This window comes from Hyperoodon ampullatus, assembly GCF_949752795.1.
Source record: "Hyperoodon ampullatus genome assembly, chromosome: 12".
Taxonomy (NCBI): Eukaryota; Metazoa; Chordata; class Mammalia; order Artiodactyla; family Ziphiidae; genus Hyperoodon; species Hyperoodon ampullatus.
The window spans coordinates 3,815,738-3,841,025 of NC_136925.1; the positions used below are offsets into that span (position 1 = coordinate 3,815,738).

General features: G+C 41.8%; 1 protein-coding gene across 1 annotated transcript; it reads left to right on the forward strand.

The window, feature by feature from the left end:
• On the forward strand, positions 1-25,288 carry ELOVL4 (ELOVL fatty acid elongase 4; the record flags this gene model as incomplete). Its single annotated transcript, XM_079716326.1, has 6 exons — positions 1-100; positions 16,349-16,536; positions 18,143-18,223; positions 21,334-21,505; positions 22,576-22,703; positions 25,013-25,288. 6 exons carry the CDS (start codon positions 1-3, stop codon positions 25,286-25,288), a joined length of 945 nt encoding a protein of 314 aa, XP_079572452.1.

Here is a 25,288-nt window from a genome sequence, read left to right on the forward strand (position 1 = left end):
ATGGGACTCCTGGACTCGGAGCCGGGCAGCGTCCTGAACGTGGTGTCCACGGCGCTCAACGACACCGTGGAGTTCTACCGCTGGACCTTGTCCATCACAGGTAAAGCTCTCCATCCTCGCCTGGCCCCGCGGGAGACACCCGCCCCCGGCCTCGGAGCGCCCGGCCCGGCAGCGCCCCCGCCCCCTGCGGCTGTTGGGATGCTGCGGATCCGAGGAGGTGCCGGGCGCGGAGACCGCGCTAGGGCACTGGTTAATCTGATCCGAACGTTAAGTCTTCCCCCTCCCCTCGACGCTTGCCCGGTTTTCCTCTGAGCTTCCACCATCTCTCGTCAGGTTCTCGGATGCAGGAGCTGGCATTTCAGATGGAGTCTGTGCTGCTGAGAGCTCGGCGCAGGCCCGCCCCACCCTGTGGTCCCACATCTTCCGAGCTCTGACAGTTCTCTTTTGCACAGGGATCATTTTTAATATTTAGCAATATTCCGTCGGTGAGATGGCTCGGGAGGGCGGAGGGCCCAGTGGTCGCTGTCCTTTGCTTCTTTTGGCCTCCTGGTTGCTTTGACACACCTGCTAATATTTTCTTGTCTAGCTCGTCCATCTAGAATATAATTTGGAATAAAAAGTCAAAAGCCATTGTTCGGCTCCTTGAACCTTGGAGGAGGTTAGTTTCCAAGGCTTTTTCAACAACAGATAGGCTTGAAGTGATTGTCTGTGGTGGCTTTGCGCAGTGCAGTGCGGTCAGGGGGAGGGGGAAGGTTAAAACACCGGGAAAGAAGTAGAGAATCTTTAGGAAAGGAGGTCTCTACAGCAGCACCTAGAGGTGGTCCCAGAAGCCCACACGTATACAATTGTCTTAAATTGGCAAACTTTTCCCTTTCTGTGTTGCAGTTTGACAGGGATCGTTAGTTGGCTGAGCTAGGCAGCTTTTCTAAGGGAAGAGTTGCGCTAATATGTTATTTTTATATTTTACCATTTATTTTCTTCACTTACTTCAGTTAGTTTTGGGTTTAAAGCATTTACAAGTTTTTGAAATAAACAATTAAGCTAACGGGATTTTAGAAATGATCTTATGTTTTGCCGTTTCCAGTCCTTTTGCAGTATTGCCCTGCAGCCCAGCGGCGGCGGAGGTTAACATTACATGTTAAGACTGTGCCTCCCTTCCCAAGGAATGGAAATATATTCCTATAGTTTGGTGTTCGTTGTTAGAATCAATGGGACAGTGGTTACAGCATGAACACAGTACAATACATGGGATATATGTCGTGGAAAAAAACGTGTGCTGGAATTATTTATGTGTGAGACAAAATGATTCTTGGGCATTGATATGGCTTTAACTTCTTTAGCAAAGTGTATTCTTTTTCAGAAGATCTCAAGTTTGACACTGAGAAATAAGCTACTTATTTAGCTGTTGCACTTGCAAATGGTTAAAAAGCACTTTTTAATGGAGTCGTTCCTTTTTAAGTCTCTCTTCTATGTAGTGTACGCTGAGGTTATGCTGCTGTACCTACAAAAACTGGGAAAGATGTATCCTTCCCTTCGTCTCTGTGATTTTGGTTATTTAAACGTTGCATCAGGGTTTCCCACGACACAATTGTACAGAGCTGAACCTCAGGCAAGCTCTTTGTCAGATAATTGCACTTTGCCTACTTCAGAGTTTTGGCCTCGTCAAGGTCCTCAAATCTCCATATAACCAGCCACACCCAGGAGTTCTCATTCCTGTCTGTCTTCCCCTCCTACCTCAGAGCGTTCCCACCTCTGACGTCGCAGAGCAATTGACAGCAAAGGTAGACTATGCCTTTCTGTGATGGTTAATTCCTTCCTAATGATGCTTGTATAAAAAAAGTCACAAATGAAACGGGAAGCTTTGTGCACTTGCCTCATGTGAAAGCTGTCCAGGAGCCTGTGAAGGGCAAATACTACAATATTGAGGGCCAAGCCGGAGTAGTGAGAGTAGCCACTAGAACAAAGTGACCTCTCACTAGCAGATCAGAGGGAAGGTATTCACCCATGCTCTGGCTATCCACTTACGAAACCTGAGACTGCTTCCTTGCTTTCTGTAATGAGCTACCTAGTGTAGGTAGATGGTATTTCTTAGCCAACTTAGAGGCTTAGTGGGTTCTACCTTGCTGCTGTGTAAGAGGGCTATTTCAGACTCAGGCAGAATAGGTCTGCCCCGTTTCCTTTCACCCTCACCACACACACCCCCCCTTCTTCTGTGCTCTCCGGTCTTTGATTCATTCGCACTACTCTGATTCCAAGAGGATCTCCTTGCTATAGTTTCATGAAAATCTGGGTGAAGGAGTTTCAAAGTAGAAAAGTAGCTTATGAGATGAGGCTGAAGAAGAAGTTGATGAGTCAGAGGGGAAGATAAAAGTGGGCAGAGAGAAAGATGGTGTTGAGAAATAGCGATGAGTATGGTGAAAGAATGCAGATCATTCAGGGAGAGAAAGAAATGAGCAAGGCTCTGTGCCCTTGAGTGCTTTCATCCTCACACTGTAGTTGTGTGCTTCTTTGTTTCTGTTTTATCAGTTCATTAAATACTTCTCTCCACTGAGGTTTCTGCCTAAGTGTAAAGTTAAGTGTAAAGTTTTCTGCCTAACTCTTATCTACTTTGGACTTTCAGAACAGGAATAGTTACACATTTGTAGAGTACATTTGATGAGCCCAGAGATTTTTGCCCTAGGGCGGTTTCTGCAAAAATACCATTTTGCACTGTTATATCAAATGGTGGTATTTTTTAAAAATTTATTTATTTATTTATTTATTGGCTGCATTGGGTCTTCATTGCTGCACACAGGCTTTCTCTAGTTGCGGTGAATGGGGGCTGGTGGCTTCTCTTGTTGCGGGTCATGGGCTCTAGGCTCACGGGCTTCAGTAGTTGTGGCATATGGGCTCAGTAGTTGTGGCTCACGGGCTCTAGAGCGCAGGCTTAGTAGTTGTGGCACACAGGCTTAGTTGCTCCGCAGCTTGTGGGATCTTCCCGGACCAGGGCTCGAACCCATGTCCCCTGCATTGGCAGGCAGATTCTTAACCACTGCAGCACCAGGGAAGTCCCCCAAATGGTGGTATTTAATAAAACACGTCCAAAGCAATGTATAAAAATTGGGCTTGGGCTTCCCTGGTGGTGCAGTGGTTGAGAGTCCGCCTGCCGATGCAGGGGACACGGGTTCGTGCCCCGGTCCGGGAAGATCCCACATGCCACGGAGCGGCTAGGCCCGTGAGCCATGGCCGCTGAGCCTGCGCGTCCAGAGCCTGTGCTCTGCAACGGGAGAGGCCACAACAGTGAGAGGCCCGCGTACCGCAAAAAAAAAAAAAAAAAAAAAAAATTGGGCTTTTCAGAGACACATATCTAGCAAATACAGAATATGTCCCATAGTGTATAAACACAGAAAGTATTACTTTTACTACATCATTAACACTTTATACATTGGAGTCAAAACTTTGAAAGAGCTGTACTTTTAGAAAAACAGCAAAAATAAATTTTCCCTTCTCTATATTATATTTTTAGATATTTTGAACAAGCAAGTGAGTCTTGGTTTATAATATATAGGAAAGTATGGACTGGTATAGGACATTTTTATACCCGTTGGTGGCATGAGAGTAGGTACTCTGATGCCATTGTGTTTTTTCACTTTATGCGCACATTAAAATGATTAGGACTGGGGTCCTCATCTAATCAAGAAGAATTGTATGTAAAATTTGAAAACCAATGAGTCTTAATATCCCCAAATTATAAAGACCCATTTGTACCCGAATTGTACCTTATATTTTCTGTTGCATTTATTATTTTAATAAATACTTATTAGTACCATTTTGTGTAACTGACATTAACATAGAAACATCCTAGAAAGTTAGTAGCCAGCATGCCCACAATAAGGCCAGATGTCTCTTGAGCTACCATATTTCTTTTTGATCATGTTTTTTTTTTATTATTTTAAACCTTTTATTTTATGTTGGAGTATAGTTGATTAACAACGTTGTGATGGTTTCAGGTGTACAGCAAAGTGATTCAGTTATACATATACATGTATTTATTCTTTTTCCAATTATTTTCCCATTTAGGTTGTTACATAACACTGAGCAGAGTTCCCTGTGCTATACAGTGGGTCTTTGTTGGTTATCTATTTTAAATATAGCACTATGTACATTGACCACATGTTTTTCTTTTTTTTTTTGCCGTACGCGGGCCTCTCACTGTTGTGGCTTCTCCCGTTGCGGAGCACAGGCTCCGGACGCGCAGGCTCAGCGGCCATGGCTCACGGGCCCAGCCGCTCTGCGGCACGTGGGATCTTCCCGGACCAGGACACGAACCCGCGTCCCCTGCATCGGCAGGCGGACTCTCAACCACTGCGCCACCAGGGAAGCCCCGACCACATGTTTTTAAACAGCCACTGTTCTTGGAGTATGTTTGTACATGCATGTGTGTTTGGTGGGGGACTTTGACGCTGCTCTCTGTTCACAGATATGGCACCCTATACTTGGGTGAAAAATGAGTGTCTACTTGGGAGTTGAAGTTAGAGCGTGAAAGGCCCGTCTAGCTGGCCTTGCCCTCACTTTGGAGGGGCAGAAGGGAGAAGGGGATGAGTGGTTCAGGAGGAGGGAGGCCTCCTGTGGGATGATGATGAAATTCAGAAGCTAGGCTTGTATAATCGTTCCTTCTTACCTCATCACCTGCCACGTGCAGGCACAGTTCTGGGCTCTGGGGAGAGAATGAGGGCACTCGGTCACTGCCCCGTGCAGCGTACGGCCATTCCACCTTCCTTGGCATCATGGCCTGAAGGCAGTGTGATCGGAGTCAGAGTCAGGCCTAGCTGGGGCCGAGGGAAGGTCAGGAGATCGCTTCTCTACCCTCCTCATCTCCACTTATACTTGCACCGCAGTCTTTAGTCGTGAGAGGAGTGTACAGGCTCTGCCTTTAGAGTATTTTAGCTGTTTCACCACGTGAAGTTGATGTGGATACTGTTGGGAAGAGTATTTGAAAGGTCGACTAAGGAAAGGGGTGTCAAAACTAAAAACCCATGGAAACTGGGAATGAGTTTAAGGGCCAGTGAGTCAGCCTGGCGTGCTGAAACTGGGGGCCCGTGGGAGGGGATGTTTAACTCAGCTCAGATAGGTAGGGTCTGTCCCACAGATTGCTGGGCCCCAGAGGAGCTTGGGTCTTTAATATCGTCTATTATAGTTATGTTGGGTTTGTTATTTGTCACAGTTAATGTAGAGTTTTTTATCTACGCTATTATCTAAAACAGGTTTTTTGTTTGGCCTAGCCTGGAAACTCACTTACCATTTTCAATGTTTCTTTGAGAAAAGACATTCTGAGTTCTAGGCAGTTAATTAAAGCCAAATATGTGGAACGTCTCCATCTTCTAATGTGGGATCTCCCTTCGGCGGCATTTTCAATGAGGTCCTGGTCTTATCTTTCTTTCATAACCTCCCTGAAGCCTCTAGGAGGTCCACGCCATTTTAGGGTTGTTTGTTTGTTTGTTTGATTCTTGTTACTTTTTCCCTCACCAGCGGTTTTTGGTGGCAGACTCCTGGATTCTAATGTCTGATGCTCTTGTCCATTCCCCAGCAGCATGTAGCGTAGCATCCAATCACAGATGGAATTCCAGGAGGGGAAAACAGAGCAAATTCTAAAACTGGTGTCAGGACACAGTTTTATACAGTTAGATTCTTTGGCTTAGGGAAACAAGGTTTTAAGAATTATGTAGATAGTTATATCACACAGTGCTTTTGTGATCTTAAGCGCCACAAAGAAGTTGGTCATCCTTTTAAAATTCGATGTTTTATTTTTTTTTGGTCCTATGATAATGTCATTAGTGAATGATTTAATATTATTAACATAAGTATTATTTTACATTTATTGAGTCACTTATTATTTTGAATTAGACATATATTAGCACATACAGAAGAGTTGGGTAACAGAATCATCTGTCTTTTCTCATGCTACATGGCTCTTTTTTCTTTTTCATTATCAGGACGTTTTTCAATTAAGGTGCTGTTGTTTTATTTTCCCTTAGAATGAGAATGTGTTAGAATATATATTTAAAAAATCGGGCTTCCCTGGTGGCGCAGTGGTTGAGAGTCCGCCTGCCGATGCAGGGGACACGGGTTCGTGCCCCGGTCCGGAGGATCCCACGTGCCGCGGAGCGGCTAGGCCCGTGAGCCATGGCCGCTGAGCCTGCGCGTCCAGAGCCTGTGCTCCGCAACGGGAGAGGCCACAACAGGGAGAGGCCTGCGTACCGCAAAAAAAAAAAGAAAAAAAAATCATATGGGTTTTGACTTTTAGAAAAGAGAAGGGAGGAAGAAATACATGGCCTTTCAAAACCAGTTTCCAGCTCTCCTTTCTAACTTGGTCAGTCAGCAGTTCCCTGCCCACAGATGTGCAGCTCTAGCCAACTTGGATAACTCAGCCGTGAGTCAAACGTGTGCACGTCTGCCTTGACGTCCCTTATCACACCGCCCTTGCCTTTACTGCCCTTTCCCCTGGCTCCTGCCACACGTGCCCTTCACCAAGACCCTCCCGGCTCAGTCTCCCTCCCACACGGAGCCTTTCTCGGTCGTGGTACCCGGAGCAGCTCATTGCTGCATCTGGTCCCATCATCCTAAACAATTGCTCATGTACATCCTTGTGCTGTTCCTTCTGGGACTCTGTTGTCTTGTACTGTTTTAACCTTCATTATTATTTATCTTTTCACTTCGTATTTTTCTCCCCAACACTAGGAAGTGCCCATACATTTGTTGATTTGATACAACCCTCTTAATCCAGTATAATTTCAAATAGTGATATATTCTGGTTGCTAAATACTAGTAAGGTTTTGGGCTACACTAAATTACAGAGAGTCTTAAAAATGATCTTTACCCTTTTTAAAGGTAGTCATCAATTCAATTGATGTTGACTAAATTTAATGAAGGAATCAAACCATTAAATCACTTAGCACGAAATACTTTCAGGAGATATAAAATCAGATGTAATTCTTCCTCTCTCTTCGTGGTCTGTGCAGAAGCCTTGTGATGTGTGTGGGAGTGAGGAGGGCAGCGTGGTGTAGGGAATGGAAGGGATCCTGGACTGGTGTTCAGATGACCGAGGCTTCAGTCCCAGATCTGCCGCTAATTAGCTGTGAGAGTTTGGAGCTGCCCCTTTGCTTTTCCAACTCAACTTTTTTCATCTCTTAATTGAGTTGAATTAGGTAATCTCTGAGGTCTCATCCGGCTCTTAAATTCTGGATATAGATGGAACTTTAAAAAATTATTTAAATAGGTAAAGCAATTTCAAACAAGCATATTGATAAGTAATTGAAAAACCTCATTCTGTGCAACAATGCCAATCTTTTCCAGCAAGACTGTTACTAGCGCTGCCCAAGTAGTGAAAATAACAGATTCATATTTAGTCCTTTTCACTTTCTCTTATCTGCTCCATAGGAAATAGTTAAAGGAATAGAAAAACAAAGGGATACAGATATTTAAGCACCTGTTTTGACATAGCACTGTGCTTGTTGCTATAATTCTGTACCCATTTAATGATCTACATGTTCCTTGAACAACCCAGAGTTAACTATTTTGTCAAAAATAATAACAGTAACATTAGAGAATAAGTGTATTATTCTGCAGGTGGTTTCATGGTCTTGGGCATGGTCAAGGGCAAATTATTACATGGTCAAGGGCAAATTATTACATGGTCAAGGGTAAATTATTACATTTTTACATGGTCTTGGGCAAATAATTCCTGATTCTTTGGGGCTCATATTTCTACCTGTACAATTAGAAGGTTTGAGACTACATGTTCTCTTAAGGCCATTTTATTGAATCCTTGTAATAGCTCCTAAAACAATGGCTTAGATAGTCTAAACTTAATCTTACTTTATATTTTTTTCTATAGAACATAAAAATTACTGATGGTAATTTTTCTTTAATTTGGTTTAACTCTTCTCTTTGGGCAGAGGAGGATTTAGTCGTTTGATTATTGTCAGTAATCATGACAATGCTGACACGTACTGAGCTCTTATTCTGTGTCAGACACTATACATGCAGCGTCTGATTCCTCCCGACAACCCTGTCATCACCCGTAAGGCCAGAGAGACTAGGTAACTTGCTGAGGCTTATTCAGCTGCTGAATGAGGAAGCTGGGGTTGTCAGGCTGCTAGTCTGACTTGAATGCCCATATCCAGAACCTAGGGAACTCCTCTAGGTCAGGAAGAAAAGGCCTGGAAGACATCGAAGGGCTTGACTCTTAGCAGGGGGGGCTCAGATGATCCCTGACGTAGGACACACCTGCGTGGAGGCGTGGGTGCAGAGGGAGCGGGATGCAGCGGAAGGAAGGGCTCTGCGGTGTCCACGTGTGCTGGGAACTCTCCCGTTTAACCATCGCCCATCAGCCCTGTGAGATGGTTATTATTTCCTCATTAAAAGGAAGAGGGGAGGGCTTCCCTGGTGACGCAGTGGTTGAGAGTCCGCCTGCCGATGCAGGGGACGCGGGTTCGTGCCCCGGTCCGGGAAGATCCCACATGCCACGGAGCGGCTGGGCCCGTGAGCCATGGCCGCTGAGCCTGCGCGTGCGGAGCCTGTGCTCCGCAACGGGAGAGGCCACAACAGTGAGAGGCCCGCGTACCGCAAAAAAAAAAAAAAAAAAAAAGAAGAGGGGAGAACAGTTGACTCTCCATCCATAGCATCTGTCACCCACCCCATCGCTTTCAAAACACCTAACTCTCTTGGCCCTCACAACATCATTTTCTCTTTTTCTTCCTCTCTGGTTGCTTCGCAGCCACGGATCCCACTCTTCCCTTAAGTGTCCCCCAGGGTTCAATCTTTGTTCCTTTTATTCTCTCATTTTATGCGCTCCTTCCCTTGTGACCTGAACTTCTGCTGGGGTTCTCACTGCCCGTGACTCCCCTGTGCGTCTGCAGCCCCGGCAGTCATCTGCAGCTCCAGAACCTACTGGATGCCTCCACTTAGGTGTCCCATGAGTGCTTCAAACACAAGCTGTTTAAAAATGCACCTGATCGGACTTCCCTGGTGGCGCAGTGGTTAAGAATCCACCTGCCGATGCAGGGGACATGGGTTCGAGCCCTGGTCTGGGAAGATCCCACATGCCGCGGAGCAACTAAACCCATGTGCTGCAACTACTGAGCCTGTGCTCTAGAGCCCGCGAGCCACAACTACTGAGCCCACATGCCACAACTAATGAAGCCCGCACGCCTAGAGCCCATGCTCTGCAACAAGAGAAGCTACTGCAATGAGAAATGAGAAGTCCGTGCACTGCAATGAAGAGTAGCCCCCGCTCGCCGCAACTAGAGAAAAGCCCGCGCGCAGCAACGAAGACCCAGTGCAGCCCAAAATAAATAAATTAATTAATTTTTTTAAAATGCACCTTATCATCTCCTTCCAGATCTGCTTCTCCTCCTTTATGCTCTGTCCTGGATCCATGACTTTACCATGTGTGCCACCAGGCAAGTCAGAAATCTGGGGGTAATCCTGAACTTTTCTTTTGCTCTCACCTCTCACGTCCATGTCAGCCACCACGTCTGTAGATTGTGCCCCTGTGACTTTCATATCTGCCTATCTTTTCCATCACCAGTGCAGCCCCCGAATCCAGGTTTCCCTCATTTCTTGCATTATAGTGGTCTCCAAGGCTGGCTGCCCATCAGCATCACCAGGGGAACTCTGAGGTCGTGGTGCTGTCCCCACCCCCAACACACACACACACAGATGTTGATTCAGTAGATACTGGGGTGGAGCCTAGGAATCTATATTTTTAACAAGCAGATGATCCTTCTGTGGGCAACCTAGCAACAGACAGATACCTGAGAACCACGGATCCAGCTGGTTTCCCTGCCTTTCCCCTTCAGTCCATCTCCCACTGCCTCCGTCATGATCTGCTAAAAGCCGAACGTGGTCTCCTGTTTCTAACCAATGAAGCATCTCCCCAGTATCTACAGGATAAATTCCAGCGTCTCCAGCATAGTTTGTGAGACTCTCCCAGGTCTGATCTGCCCTGTAAATCTCTGGTCATTCCCTGCCATCTTTCCTTGTATATATGCTCTACCTCAGGCCTGCTTAGTTTACAAAATAAGTGCTTCATCTCTTGATTTGGGGCTCTTTATACGTATGGTTCTCTCTGCAAGAAAGCCTTCCGCCCTCCCTGTCTGCTTGGTAAGTCCCTCGTCTTTTCTTCAAGGAACAGTTCAGATGTCAGCTCTGGAAGTTGCCCTCGTCGCCTCTCTCCTGTCCTGCCACTGCCCTCAGACTGGCCTCTGACATTGCTGTCATCGTCCTGCAAAGCAATTGATTTTTCATGTCTGTCTCCTCTAATAGCTGGCAAATTCTGAGCGGTCAGGGGCCAAATAACCTGTTGCAAATCACTTAGCTCAAAAGGGATGGAGCGTCTGACTTGAAAAGCTGTTCTATATACCATGCTGGATGATTTTAAAATATAAATCAGGTAAAGAATAAAAGACTATTGGTGGAGGGTGTTCAAGGGAAGCCCCACTTCAGATGGACCATTTTTCCTCCCATTTTAAAAATAAAGGTATAATTTATACAGGATAAAATGAACTCTTTCCGAGGATCAGTTTGTGAGTTCTGACAAACGCATACAGTTGTGTAACCATTCCGTGGCCTTTTAACATGGATAAAATTGTGTGATTGCTGACCAGGCTAATGTTTGTAAATAAATCAGTCCCACTCGGCATGAGCTTTATGAAACAGTCACAATGTTCTAAAAGGAAACTATTTACTGAGAAAGAAGTTAACTCTTAAGGGTCTGGAAGGTTAACGTAATGTGTCTTATTAGTAATTCTTATTATTGAAATAAAGTTTCTTGCTCCTAAACTTGATTTGCTATAATATTTAGCTTTAGGTTTGCTTAACTTTAAAACTCAGAGAGGGACCTCATTACCAAGGGAGACAACTTTTCTACTTACAGAAAAAGAGACCTCATGGTTAGAAATTTTCTGAATTTAGGTGTAATTTATTTCCCTAAAGCTCTTCTCACTGGTTCTCTGGCAATAGAGCATAAATCTGATATCTCTTTAGTATGTGATGAGGCCTCCTTTTTTTCAGGCTAGACATCCTTGGTCCTTCCCCAGCATTTAGTGTCATGTCTTCCAAAGCATCATGATCCTCGACCAGGTCTGCCAGATGCACCACCCGTGAAAGCGTGAGCCTTGGTTTGTTTATCTCTTGTCCTTCTTTCTGCTAAGGGGACTTTTGTAGGTCCCTCATGTTTTCTTTCTCATGAAGGAACATGATTGATAGGCACAATTCTATTTGAAAATTTTCTTTAAACCTATAACTTAGGAAGAAATTGATGGGAGCATTTCTCCCTTAGAATGAGTGGGCATGGTGACTGAGTGGTCCTGGAGGAGCTGTTGGGCCGCAGGAGGCTTTTGCTCCACCTTCTCCAGCAGGTCTCTTGGCCTCTCTGCATCTCATTTTTGAGATAAAGGGATCATTTCTAAATCTAAAATTCTACACATCTAATTTAGATCAAGGCTTCCATGCAACATGAAAGGCTTAAAATTGTTAATAAATAGGCTCAAAAATAAGAGCAAAATCATCAAGATACAAAGGCATAGACCTGTTGATAAACATATTAATAATATAAAATATAAAAAGAAGACAGTTTGGCAAACAGATCGACTGGAGTCCAATTTATATTTCTACCATAGTGATTCCCCCACACCCCCACCAAAAAGAAGAGCTTTTCAAAGAGAGAATTCCCAAGAGTGTTATGTGAAACCCATTTGAATCTCGGTATTCCTTGATGACAGAATTTGACTTCAGTGGTGGGGGGAGGGATAGGGTTTCAACAGAAGTTTTCTTTTTTTTTTTTCCCTAATAAATTCATGGTATGGAATCCCACCCATAACTATGTAGGATTAGGGTATTGACAGTGTACCAGAAATATATCTTCTTTTACTCTAATATGCATAATCTACATTTGGATTCAGTGTAACTCAAATGAATAGAGGATTTAATTTACTTTCAAAAGGTTATTAAAAAAATTAAACACTAAACTCAGGAGGAGAGGTCAGACTTATGGTTACCAGAGGTGGAAGGTGATAGGACGGGGCGTTGGAGGAAGGTGGTCAAAAGGTATAGACTTCTGGTTATGAGATAAGCACTAGGGGCTCGGTGTACGACGTGAGGACTATAGCTAACACCACCACGTGGTATATAGGAAAGTTGTTAGAGTAAATCCAAGAGTTCTTATCAGAAGGAGGAAAAATGTTTTCCTTTTTTTCTTCTTTCTTTTCTTTTTATTTTCTCTATATGAGAAGATGGATGTTAGCTGAACCTTGTGGTCATGATGTCACAGTCTATGTAAATCAAACCATCGTGCTATACGCCTTAAGCTTATAGAGTGATCTATGTCAATTGTTTCTCAATAAAACTGGAAAAAAGCCAAAAGAAAAAAGCAAGCAAGTGCACACATCTTTCTTAGAAGAAAGGCAATATATAAAAAATGTCATTTACACATTTGTGTTAATGAAAAGCTGGATAATTCATTATTTTATATAAAAGTTCATTATTAATATAAAATAGGTAAAGCTTCGGTACTCGTGGTTTTTCTTTACTGTCCTAATCTGCCATCACTTGTTTTTGGTTCAAGACTTGGGGGACTGTTCAGTAAATGGTGAATTTTCATACCATCGTTTGATACTACTGTGACCTACTCAGTCCTTCTTTTTCGTGGAAAAGGGAACATGTAAAAGAAGTGTAAGCTATCTTGTCAGATAGAAATAGTAATGCACACAAATTCAGAAAGACACAGATAACTGCAAAGACATGGAGAAATTTCATGCAAATGTTAGCACAGAGTGGAAGTTGCTATTGTACTGTGATTCACGTTGCTGACAATGACTACAACTTCTGTGATAATCATTGGGGGTGGAATTTTTGAGAGCCCTCTGACCCTTGTGAACTGGAGGGCTGATGTGAGATGGATATGGTGTGAAATGTCGCCTTTTATAGGCTGGACATAGGGCTCTGTTAAGTGGTTGTCAAGGGACGGCATGACTTGCATTGTTGGGTGTTGTGTTTTTTCCCTGGAGAAAGCAACGTGGTAAAGACGTTGAGCCCCGTGGAGCACACGTGCTCTCAGGACTGGGAGGAGGTGGTGTTGACTGACTTCAGGTTAAAGCTGTGAGCTGACGTGGAGGAGGTTTGGGAAGAGCTGTGGGAAAGGGCTGCTGGACTCTGAAGAAATCTCGACCATCAGTAACTGTACTGTTGGGGTTCACTGAAGGGATAGACACTAAAGGACTAATATGAAAAAAAATGATCTCCTCATTTATTCATCAAATGAATGTTCAGGCGCCTCAGCAGGCCTGGTAATACAAGAGCGAGATACCCAGCCCCTGCCTTGAGGGAGATGGAAGTTTAAGGAAGTTTACAGGACCTTGTGATGCCCTGTAAGGGAACACACGTGCGGGGACTCTGGCCCTGAGAAGTGGGTGCCCTGGCCAGTGGAAACTGCCTATTTTCTCCATCCAGTTTTCCTTACCTTCAATTCCATTCTTCCTCCTAATTGTTATTTTAAAAAGTAACCATTTTCAAAAGTTTTTTTTAAAACTCCCAAGGGATCCCCTAGTTTTCTGATCCTCAAGGACGGTCCATGACGCTCTTGGCGTAGAGTCAGTTGGCACTTCCTAGAAAATGCAGAATCTTCCTAAAAATGGGCTGTACCCTGAGCTGCTGAGTCAGAAACTGCATTGTAACTGTGCCGCCAGGTAATTCTTCTCCTCATTAAAGTTGGAGAAGCACTAATCTAGTTCCCCTTCATCTCTCCATCAGGAGATGAGGGCCGATTATGCCCTTAAGGTCCTACCCACAGCCGCAGAGCCGGCACTGAAACTCAGCCCGAGTGTTTCCTGATGGAGCCTCCTGTGCCTTCTCGGATACGTCTGCCGCTCCTTATCCGCTCCTCTCCACCTCTTTACCCTTCTCTTGGCCTCTGTCAGTGCTTCATCTTATCAGACCTTCAGCTTCTTACTCGTGTCTCTTTAAATACCTCTGCTGAGTGAGTTACTCATACTGTGCATCTGAAAGAAGGAACTTATTTATTTATTCTTGATTTAGGGGAAAGTTTGGCCCCATTTCTCTAGTTTTTTCCTGCTTGCTGCTCAGAACTGCCTTTGAAGTCAAGAGGAATTCTGTGTGTATAAGAGTAAGACAGGGCTTCCCTGGTGGCGCAGTGGTGGAGAGTCCGCCTGCCGATGCAGCGGACACGGGTTCGTGCCCCGGTCCGGGAAGATCCCACATGCCGTGGAGCGGCTGGGCCCGTGAGCCATGGCCGCTGAGCCTGCACGTCTGGAGCCTGTGCTCTGCAACGGGAGAGGCCACGGCAGTGAGAGGCCCGCGTACCGCAAAAAAAAAAAAAAGAGTAAGACATAATCCGTGATGTCAGAAATTAGAGTCTCCTTACAGGTGAATTTATCTTCCTGTCTTTGTTACATAGATTCTCTCATAACAGAGTCCTTTTGCTCTTTGTATCCATGGGAGAAGCAGCATCTGCCCTTTCTCTAGTTTGTGGATGGGGGTGGTGACCCTGGCAGCTCCTTCCCTAGTGACCTGAAGTACAGCCAAGCTTTAGGATTTAGGGGGTTTGTATTAGTTTTTTTTTTTTTTTCTATAATATAGAAAAATAAAGATCTAAGTCGATGAATACCCCATGTTTTAGGTTGGCTTTTGGCATAGAAAGATATGGTCACAGAAGAATAATATGACGACAGTAAAGAAAAGGGAACAATCACTGGTAAGACCATAGTGGCACAGTGCCTTCAACAAAACTCAGCCCCCCATCTTTTAAGTCACTCCCTCCTTGTAAGAGGATTACTGTCTCTCCTGTCTTTTAAGTACTTTAGTTTATTTTTAATTTAGAATATGTTTTGATTTGAATGACAGAACCATAATTTCCATGGCTGACAGATAGAGAGTAGGCCTCCTCTGTAAACGATAAAGTAAAATCAGTTTTTCTGGGTTTTTTGTTGTTGTTGTTGTTTTCGTATGTGTTTTTTTTCAAGTCACTATCCCACCCTTCTAACAACTCTTATTTTATAGAAACCATGGTTATTGTGTCACGCCCCAACTTCGGAAGCTATGTGATTAAATATTTTTGTATTTGTGTTTCATGTCTTGTATCTTATTTTCTGTTGACAGCATATAGAAACAGACTAATTTATTTTTAGGTAAAGTATTTTGAAAGACAGTTAACTTACCCAGAGCTATTTTGCATATATAGTTTTAGTAAAAGTGACAGTTTAAATAGGGGGACATTGTAATGAGCAATTAAGTTAAATTCATTTAGGCTAGGTTTTACGAACTGGCTGAAAGATAAATTTTTTTTTTTTACTTTTAAAAAAATATATTATTTTCCTCAAAATAGAACATAGAAGTGTTTTGCATTACCAAGAATAAGCTAGACATTAGATTCACAACCTTTAAAATGCTGTTTAGCTTTTAGAAATATAAAAATTAACTTCAGTGTCCTTTTGTAACGTAAATTTTTGTCAACCTCATGTTTCATCATCATGCTTCTCTTAGAAATGTTTTATTTGTGGCAAAATTCTATTATAAATTTGATGCAGGTTTGCATATTTGAATTTTAAAACAGTTGATTCGTTTTAAATGAAATAATATGTTACATTTTATATATATATATATACACACACACACACACACACACACATATGTAAGGTAAATGATTTATAGCTTTAGAGAAAAGTACTTAAGTTGGTTATATTCATGGGAAAAAAGGTAGACTCGTTCTCAAGGAAAAAGAAAAATGTCTTGAATATGTGGTTGCTTTTTAAATGTTATAGAAATGTAATGATCTCTAACTTAATCCTCAACTTAATACACATATAACTCTTGTCTTCAGTATCCAGAAATATTCTGGGGAACGGCTTCCATGCTCCAGACCTCTTCATTTTACTAAGTTTTTCCTGCTTTTGGCATAGGATGGAGCAGCTTCCAAACTGTGCTAATAAATTTCAGATGTTTAATATGAAAGTCAGGTTTCTCCTTAAAGTATTTATTTTCTGTCTATGAAACCTTTGATTAACTTTTCATCCCAAGCCTCTTCTGAATTTTCAATGAGCTTTGTTTCTTCTCTCTGTTCTCGAGGTTCTCTGTAAAACATATAACGTGTGCCTTATGTAATGAAACTTCATTTTCAAAAGGTACTCCCAGGAATTGGTCTTGTTTCTTTGGTTTTTACGTCATGTATTTTTGTTGGGCCTCTAAGAATCTGTGTTTGGTCAAATTAGGAAAACTAAGTTGAAACATTATGCTTCCTAATAAGTCCATTTTATAGAACATTTATTGTATAAGGAATTTTATGTTCTCTCTGTAGATAAACGTGTGGAAAATTGGCCTCTGATGCAGTCCCCATTGCCTACGCTTTGTATAAGTACCCTTTACCTCCTGTTCGTGTGGCTGGGTCCAAAATGGATGAAGGACCGAGAACCTTTCCAGATGCGTTTAGCGCTCATTATCTATAATTTCGGGATGGTTTTGCTTAACCTTTTTATCTTCAGAGAGGTAGGTTTACTAAAGTTCACTTTATAATTCCCCAGGTCTATTGCAAGTTAAAAAAGGAGAATGTGTAAAACTATCATTGTAATGTTGTGCCCTAAGATAAGTGTTAGCTACTCTAAGAGTAAATTTTATGTTATTGACAGTTTTCATTTTTGCGGTACGCGGGCCTCTCACTGTTGTGGCCTCTCCCGTTGCGGAGCACAGGCTCCGGACGCGCAGGCCAAGCAGCCATGGCTCACGGGCCCAGCCGCGGATGTGGGATCCTCCCGGACCAGGGCACGAACCCGTGTCCCCTGCATCGGCAGGCGGACTCTCAATCACTGTGCCACCAGGGAAGCCCAGACAGTTTTCATTTTTGGATAACAAAAATATGAAACATATATAAAGTGTAAGATAGTTGTTTAAAGTGGGATTTTGAAGTAGACAGACTGGATTCTAAAATAACCCTTACTAGCTTTTCTGACACTGGAAGTTATTTAACTTTTTTGAGATTCATTTTCCCCATCTGTAAGATGGGCATAATACCTAACTTTTAGGGTATCAGAGATAAGTGAGATAAGTTTTACATAGTGTTTGGAACATATTAAGCACTCAGTAAATAGTTGTAGCTATATGTTTATAATTCTTATTCAGCAGTTTGAGGTTTGGTAACTGATGAAAATATGCAGATGTAAAATACCAATCTCAGGTTTAAATCCTATTACATAGTGTAATTGTATTTTATGTTGGAACTGAAGTGAGTTAACTGTTACACAGCTGTTGCTGCTAACCACTGTCCACCTTTCTGAGCAGCAGCAAATCCTCCATGGCATTTTGAAAGAAAATCCTAAAGGCTGGGTTGGCACAGCCATTTCTTAAGTTGTAAGAGTGAAAGGAATTTGTTTTCCAAGAGACTCCTCATTAGCGTTCTGTATGAACCCAGGGTACTGGACTGGTGATGCTAGGAAGAAGAACAGCATGCTCAGGCTTCCCTGGTGGCACAGTGGTGGAGAGTCCGCCTGCCGATGCAGGGGACGCACGTTCGTGCCCTGGTCCGGGAAGATCCCACATGCCGCCGAGTGGCTGGGCCTGTGAGCCATGGCTGCTGAGCCTGTGCATCCAGAGCCTGTGCTCCGCAACGATAGAGGCCACACAGTGAGAGGCCCGCGTACCGCCAAAAAAAAAAAAAAAAAAAGAAGAACAGCATGCTCCTTTTAAAAAACCTTTCTTTAATTGACAACTTAGCCTACAGAAGCTCAACTTCATAAAAAACTTTAACTTGTTTGGATACTTTACCCAATTTGTTAGATGCAACCCACTCTGGTTCAAGACTAGAAATCCATTCAACTTTTGCTGCATGGTGAATCACAATTTCTCTTAATATTATGAGGTAGATAGTCTCTGTCTCAGTCCAAATGTCACATGTCATTTTAAATTTAGATTTCAATTTTAAAATAAATTGACAGATAGTAAATTTTAGAAATTCCAACATATTAAATGTTTAGTGCATTGAAAAATTTTAAGACAGTATTGCTTTTAAAAATATTTTGGAAGTTTGCATATTGTAGGTAGTGCTTATAAATGCTGTATCTACTAAAACTTTACTCCAAATATTATTCCCTTTTTCCAGTTATTCATGGGATCATATAATGCAGGATACAGCTATATTTGCCAGAGTGTGGATTATTCAGATAACGTTCACGAAGTCAGGGTAAGTACCTTAAAAACACTGTTAATCAGTAGAAGTCGGTTTAATATCATAGTCCCTAGTCTGTGAAAAACATTCTTCAGTAGAGTGTAAAAGTGTACTGGATTGTTTCGAGTCCATAAAGCTATGCTTTTTTTTAAAAGTACATAATTGAAAATCTGTTTTCATCCCTCCATTATCTTCTCTCATTTGGTGATGTGAGAGTGAAGGTGTGTTGGATTACTAAAACGCAGTACTCAAAAAAATAAAAAAAGAAGTTCCGTGTTTAGTATAAAGATGATATTTTAGATTTTTGGTTTTTTTGGTCAAGAATAGAAACTCTAAGAAAGTTGAATTCATTTGTTATGTCTGAGGAAAACGAACGTCTTATAAACTATGTAATGTTTAGTAAATTAAGCATAGCACTACTTGTATAGGTATAAACTCAGTTTTTATCGTATTTGCAGAAAAGTAGACTAGTAATATAATGTTATCATATTTTACTTTGCAGTCACCTACATCAGTAAAATTACCATTTTACTCAAGTCGAAGAAACAGTAAATTATCTTATTTTGTTAACTATTTATTGAACTCCTCTTGTGTACTATGGTTCATATTAAACATTACATATACATAAAACATATTTATATAGCATATATAACATATGTTATATGTATATGTGTGTTTTATGTTACATGTAATATATGTATTAATATAATTTGTAATAGCTGCCCTTGGAGAAAAGTAGCTCTTTAGCATCGGGGTGGACAATATAAATAGCAGTATTCGTCAAGACCCAGCACCACATTGCTTTAATGCAGTTATTATTTTATGTCTCTGTCTTCATTTCCCTATTAGGAGATATAACGTGCCGATGAATGAAAAATCACCCCTTTTGGTTGTCATGTTGGTTTTATTCATTGAACAAATGTGTATTGAACATCTGCTGTACGCAGATAGTGTGAGGGGCCCTGGGGACCCAGGTGGAAAGGCAGATAGGATCCCTGCCTTTGTGGAGCTGACATTCTAGCAAAGGTGGGAGAGGCAGACACTAGTCATGTAAACAAATGGTTAACAAGAACCTAAGACCCGTGATGCGACTGAGAGAGAATGAGAGGAGCCCCTTTATATAGATTTGTTGGCTCTGGTAACCCTGCTAGAGAGCCGTCTCCCTGGGTGGCGCGCTGACTCTGGTCTTGCTCAGGTCAGGGGAAGGAAAGGGAAAAGCGCTGGACTTGCTTTCTCTGAGGAGTGAACTTAGATAAACCCCTTGGACGAAACAACATGCTAACATTTTGGGGATAAAGTTTTAAAAATACCACTCTGGTCATTGTGAGCCTACCATCCTGGCATGCATAAACGGTCAGTTCTTTAAAAATGGAGCTATTGTGAGAACTGAAATCAAGTAGGAGAAAGAACCGGAGTGGCAGCAGATTGCATTTGAAAATTTCCTGGCTCTCTCCTCCTCTCTAATATGAGATGTGGCAGAATAAGTGTTTTACCCAAAGACTCATTTTTGTATCCATTGTTAGGTAGCCAAGAAGGATCTCTTCACTTTGATGTAGCTATTCAGTTTACAAACTAAAGAGAAGGATTATTTATTACTATTCATGAGTTGTGGCTAATTCAGAGGCCCAGATTGGGGGAGAAATAAGACATTATCTCTTCCCTTCTAGATAACGTTTGCTGCACCAAAATGTTATACTTTAAAGTACTAACATAGGGGCTTCCCTGGTGGCGCAGTGGTTGAGAGTCCACCTGCCAATGCAGGGGACGTGGGTTCGTGCCCAGGTCTGGGAAGATCCCACATGCCGCGGAGCGGCTGGGCCCGTGAGCCATGGCCGCTGAGCCTGCGCGTCCGGAGCCTGTGCTCCGCAACGGGAGAGGCCACAGCAGTGAGAGGCCCGCGTACCACCAAAAAAAAAAAAAAAAAAAAAAAAAAAAAGTACTAACATAATAGTGAATATTAAATATAGTGTTGCTGTGAGAAATCCCCTATTTCAAGCCTGTTTTGAAACAACTTTCTCATTTTCAACAATATTATTACTCAAGCAAATTCAGTAAATAATTCTCAGTTTGTAAATACAATACTATTTTTTCTTTGGCTTTTCTCTTTCTTCCTTGCCTACACTTTAAAATTGTAATTTTGTTTTTCAAAAGCAAAAAGCCAAACCCAGACAAATAAAAAACCCATGGCATCCAACAGGTGCAGGTATAAAATGAGGAAGGTCTCTATCAGCTCTGAAACGCCTAAGCCTGGCTGTGAGTGAATCTGCCAAACCCCTGACACACAGAGGTGTATGAACAGATTTCAGTTATGTACCGCTGCCTTTGGTATTTGTACGTAGGATACATGAGAAAATACTTGACATAAAAAAGATGAATTTAGGTTACTATTTTAGTAGGATTCTTGGAAAATATTTTAAAACACATATACAGAGGTCACCTCTCACTGGATCCTTGGATCTTTAATCTCAGCATGTAATGTAATCTTTCTGCACCATCTGGTGTCTTAATTAGAGCCCAGGAAAAGAAAAGACTTATTTATGTAAGCAGGATTATATTTATGACCTAAGAAATATTTGTTGTGTGTGTTTGTTTGTTGCAATTTATCATTTTAAAGATTTTACTGCCTAATAAAAACTACTGTGATTAAGTATTTTGTTGCATATGTTAAAGTGAGAGAGAGAGAAACAAGACACTCACAGAGCCCAGCTGATACCCAAGCACACTTGCAAGAATCTCTGAGGTATGATATAGGCTAGGCATGAACAAGTGAAATGCCTTTACAAAGTAAATATCTCAGTTTCTCTACCATGTTGAAAATCATAGCAATGTGAAAGTGTTTACAGCTCTGCATTCAGCAGTTGGGTACCAGTGACATCCAGCTATGGAACAGACTGAAATTTTTCTCTGAATTGTTGGCACTGTGTAGATATAGATTTGGACTCTTTCTTTCCCATTATTTTCCCTGTGAATAGATGCCTAGGTTTCACACCCACTTAGAAAAAAATGATTCTATGCCTCCTACGTTTTGTGCAGTGAAGATTGTTCAGGACTTAGAATGTGTAGAAAACCATATGATAGTGTCATTCTGGTGTTTGTAAAATGCTTTTTTCCCTTTCTTTCTACAGATAGCTGCTGCTCTGTGGTGGTACTTTATTTCTAAGGGAATTGAGTATTTGGACACAGTGTTTTTTATCCTGAGGAAGAAAAACAACCAAGTCTCCTTCCTTCACGTATATCATCACTGTACAATGTTTACATTGTGGTGGATTGGAATTAAGTGGGTCGCAGGGGGACAGGGTGAGCATTTTCAGAAACATATCCCCAGGTAGTAAATTATGTAAATATGGAAGATGGAAAGTACTGAGAATTTGACTTGGTCTATAATTTAATTTACTTTTTCATGGTTAATTATTTCTGTGTTAATTTCACTTTAAAGAAATTTGAAGAAAGTAAAGCTTTAGCTTTTTATCTGTGACTACTTTCACACCTAAAGATTTACCCCAGAGATAAGCATAAACGAATCCCAAACATAGCAAGTTATATTTTGATAGGGAGCAGTTCTAGTGGTTCTGATCCAGAGGATACCAAGATACAACTTCTCAATCTGAAGTCTTTGTCTCCTATCCAAGCCCAAAGCCCACTCCTGCTCTCAGATAGGCCCACATGCACCTGTTGGTTCTTACTCAAAGGAAATTGTGTGTAGCCTTCTTAGTGTTGAAGAGAATCTGAATTCACAGTTTGGCCAGGATCTGCCTCCAGCTTTCAGATGCCTGTACATTGAAGATGAGTCACATCATTGAGCTGTAAACAGACCATTCCTCTGATGGGGACCCAGGGTACAAGTTAGTATATAATAGTACAGTTCACCTTGCTACTTTCCATTTAAAACTATTTAGAAAACTAAGAAATAAGTACTATTTTGGTACTATTTTGTTGTAGCTATGTATATCAGCACATGAAAAGGCAATAATGAAACATTTACAAATCTGCTTAAACAATTATATGTACCATGACTTTTTTCCCCAAGAGTAATAGAATGCAAAGTAATACTGGCAATAGTTCTGTATTGGGGCCTACTTAAGCCACTGGAGTACCCTCATTTGAAAACTTGCCACTTTGAAAGTCCTTTGCATTTGAAGGACACCCTTTTTTATTTATATGGTAGAAGCCTGAGTCTAAACTTTAAAAATACTTGGCATGATCTGAAGAGAAGGCTTTTCCATTAGAACTATTTTACAACTTTTATTCCTCATCTGTACTTAAGATTAAATGTTGGAAAATAATGTAGATTCATTTATTTTATGTCCAAATGGTTTATCACCTAATACCGGTTTCTGTATCTTGTAATTACCTCTGTTTTTCTAAAGCATTTTTCGGAGCCCAGATGAATTCCTTCATCCATGTGATTATGTACTCATACTACGGGTTAACTGCCTTTGGCCCATGGATTCAGAAGTATCTTTGGTGGAAACGATACCTGACCATGCTGCAGCTGGTGAGTTAAATGCTTCTAAAGTTTTTTCTGGTGAAACACTGAGAATGTTTGAATCTAATTAATTGTAAAGTGCTGAGTCATTTTTGGCAATTTTCTGTTACCAAGTTGACTTTCTCTGTGCTCCAGCTATAGGAGTTGAGGCTGTTTGGTTCTGAACTACCTGTTCATAGACCTAGTGGTCGTGGCCACTCATTTTTTAAATGTCCTTAAAAGACCAGACTCAGCTCTTGTCTAAGAGAAATATCCTTTAAACATATCTGTGAAATGGATGAGTAAAGACCTAAGCACACCACAAAGTACACAGACTCCTTTATGATTAGAAAAATAATCTAACTTCTTTCTTAGACTTTTTTTTTTCACTTAAAATGTAACTACTGCCTCTCTTCATCCTGCCCTTACATAAATTTTCTGTTGTCTATTCCATTGTTCCATCCTTGTGAACAGATCCCATATGTTTAGAATATGAAAGTTGTGGGAAAGGCACAGAACCAAGGAAGGGGTGGGGAAAAGGAAGGGACAAAGGGGGACTTCCCTGGCGGTGCAGCAGTTAAGACTCCACGCTTCCACCACAGGGGACGTGAGTTCCATCCCTGGTTGGGGAACTAAGATCCTGCGTGCCTCGTGGCACGGCCAAAAAATTAAAAATTAATTAAATTAAATTTTAAAAAAGGAAGGGACCAAGGACCAGAGAACTCTTAATTCCCCGACACACAGTCCTTAGAGAGCAGAGCTCGGTATTCTCAAATGCTAGTCTTCAGAGCAGGCAGTTCTCAGCATCTACCCCCAGTAGGACTTCTTGTAGCATCTGGGTGCATCAGTGCCACCTTCCAAGCTAAGCACTAGCCCAGTAACCAAACTGGAAATCCAAAACCAACGTGGTAGCTATTCTTAAACCTTGGAATTCATTATAATTTGCTTTAATCATAGCGTGTATACAGTTTTATCAGTGGAATCACATTTGGAAACATTATTCATCTCTGCTTTAAGTTTCTAAACAATAGGCTAACCAAACAGGAAGCACAACCTTTGGGAAATGCTGGGTGTGCAGGACTCATCTGTAAGTAAAATGCTATAGGAAGCTTCCTCCAGTTTTTGTGTAAGCCGTTTATATACTTCGTGTAATTCATTTCTCTTAGTAATTATTAGATGGTCCCAAGAAAATGAGGAGGTGACAAAACTCATGTGAACTCTCCATCTCTGCTTTGCTGGAGCTCACACCTGACTGTCCTCTAGCGATGCCACCCCTCACACTCACTCTTCTTCCGTGAGGCACGTCCTAAAAACCATTGTGAAATCAAAAGTTCTTAAAATCTGGATTTTGCCATGGAAAACTTTTAAAGTTTTTTAGTCTGATAGAAATTTGGGGCTTACATGGGATAAATTTCAAAACTAATATTTAATATAGTAATTAATATTGATAATGCCGTCCTTTAAAGAGAAATCACAATTGCCCTTTCCAAACAGGATGTTAATTTCGTGAAGGGTAGTGTATTTCCAAGCGAGAAGTTCCCACAACAGTTAATCGTGTGTGTTAATCTTGTAAAAAGCTAACCCTTGTTAGTACCATGGAATTCATAACTCTTATGTTGAGAACCATTCACTCTTTTTACACTTATTCTCAAATATCTACAAAATTTTACCAAAAACTCTTAGTCTTTAAAGGCTTGTGTTCCTTCAAATGCATATTTACCTGTCTGCTGTTCTGTAAGAAACAAGTAATGAACTATTTTGATAAGCTCATTTTTAGAAGTATATGTACCGGCTTGCTGACAACTTTGTGGAAAGAAATCAGTCTAAAATATGGGAGGAAAACAAAAATTGAAGAGCCTATATTACCGTTACTTTACTCTCTTAGGCCATTGATATGCCCTCTCATTAGGTAAAATTATTCAACATTATCCAAAAAATAATTCCTTGAACCCAGACACCAGGCCAGGGGCTCGGGAATCATGGAGACCAACGCAGAGCCCCGCCCTCGGTTGTACACGAGTGGAGAGGTGGACAGTCCAGAAGTCAGCAGATGCAAAAGACATAATTCCTATGAAACGAAAAAACCCACACAAAGCAAAACCCTTCGGTTAAAGGGATGGAGGTACCCTCTGGGTGGAGGTACTTGAGTCTTACCAGGAAGCACTAGCTGAGGACATGTCATTTGAGCAGCAGCCTGAGTGAGGAGGAATCAGAGAACTCTTAAGCCTTGGACCGTGGGGCGACAGCGTGGGCCTGACTTAGCCACACAGAAGATGCTGAGGCCGTGACGAGCTGTCTGCTGCCCACAGTAAACGTACCTGCGCTGTTTTGTTTTTCAGGTTCAGTTCCACGTGACCATTGGGCACACAGCGCTGTCCCTTTACACCAATTGCCCGTTCCCCAGGTGGATGCACTGGGCTCTCATCGCCTATGCAGTCAGCTTCATCTGTCTCTTCCTTAACTTCTATGTTCGGACATACAAAGAGCCTAAGGAAGCAAAAACTGGAAAAACAGCTGCGAATGGTATTTCCGCCAACGGTGTGAACAAATCAGAAAACCACCTAGTGGTAGAAAATGGAAACAGGCGGAAAAACGGAAAGGCAAAAGGAGAGTAA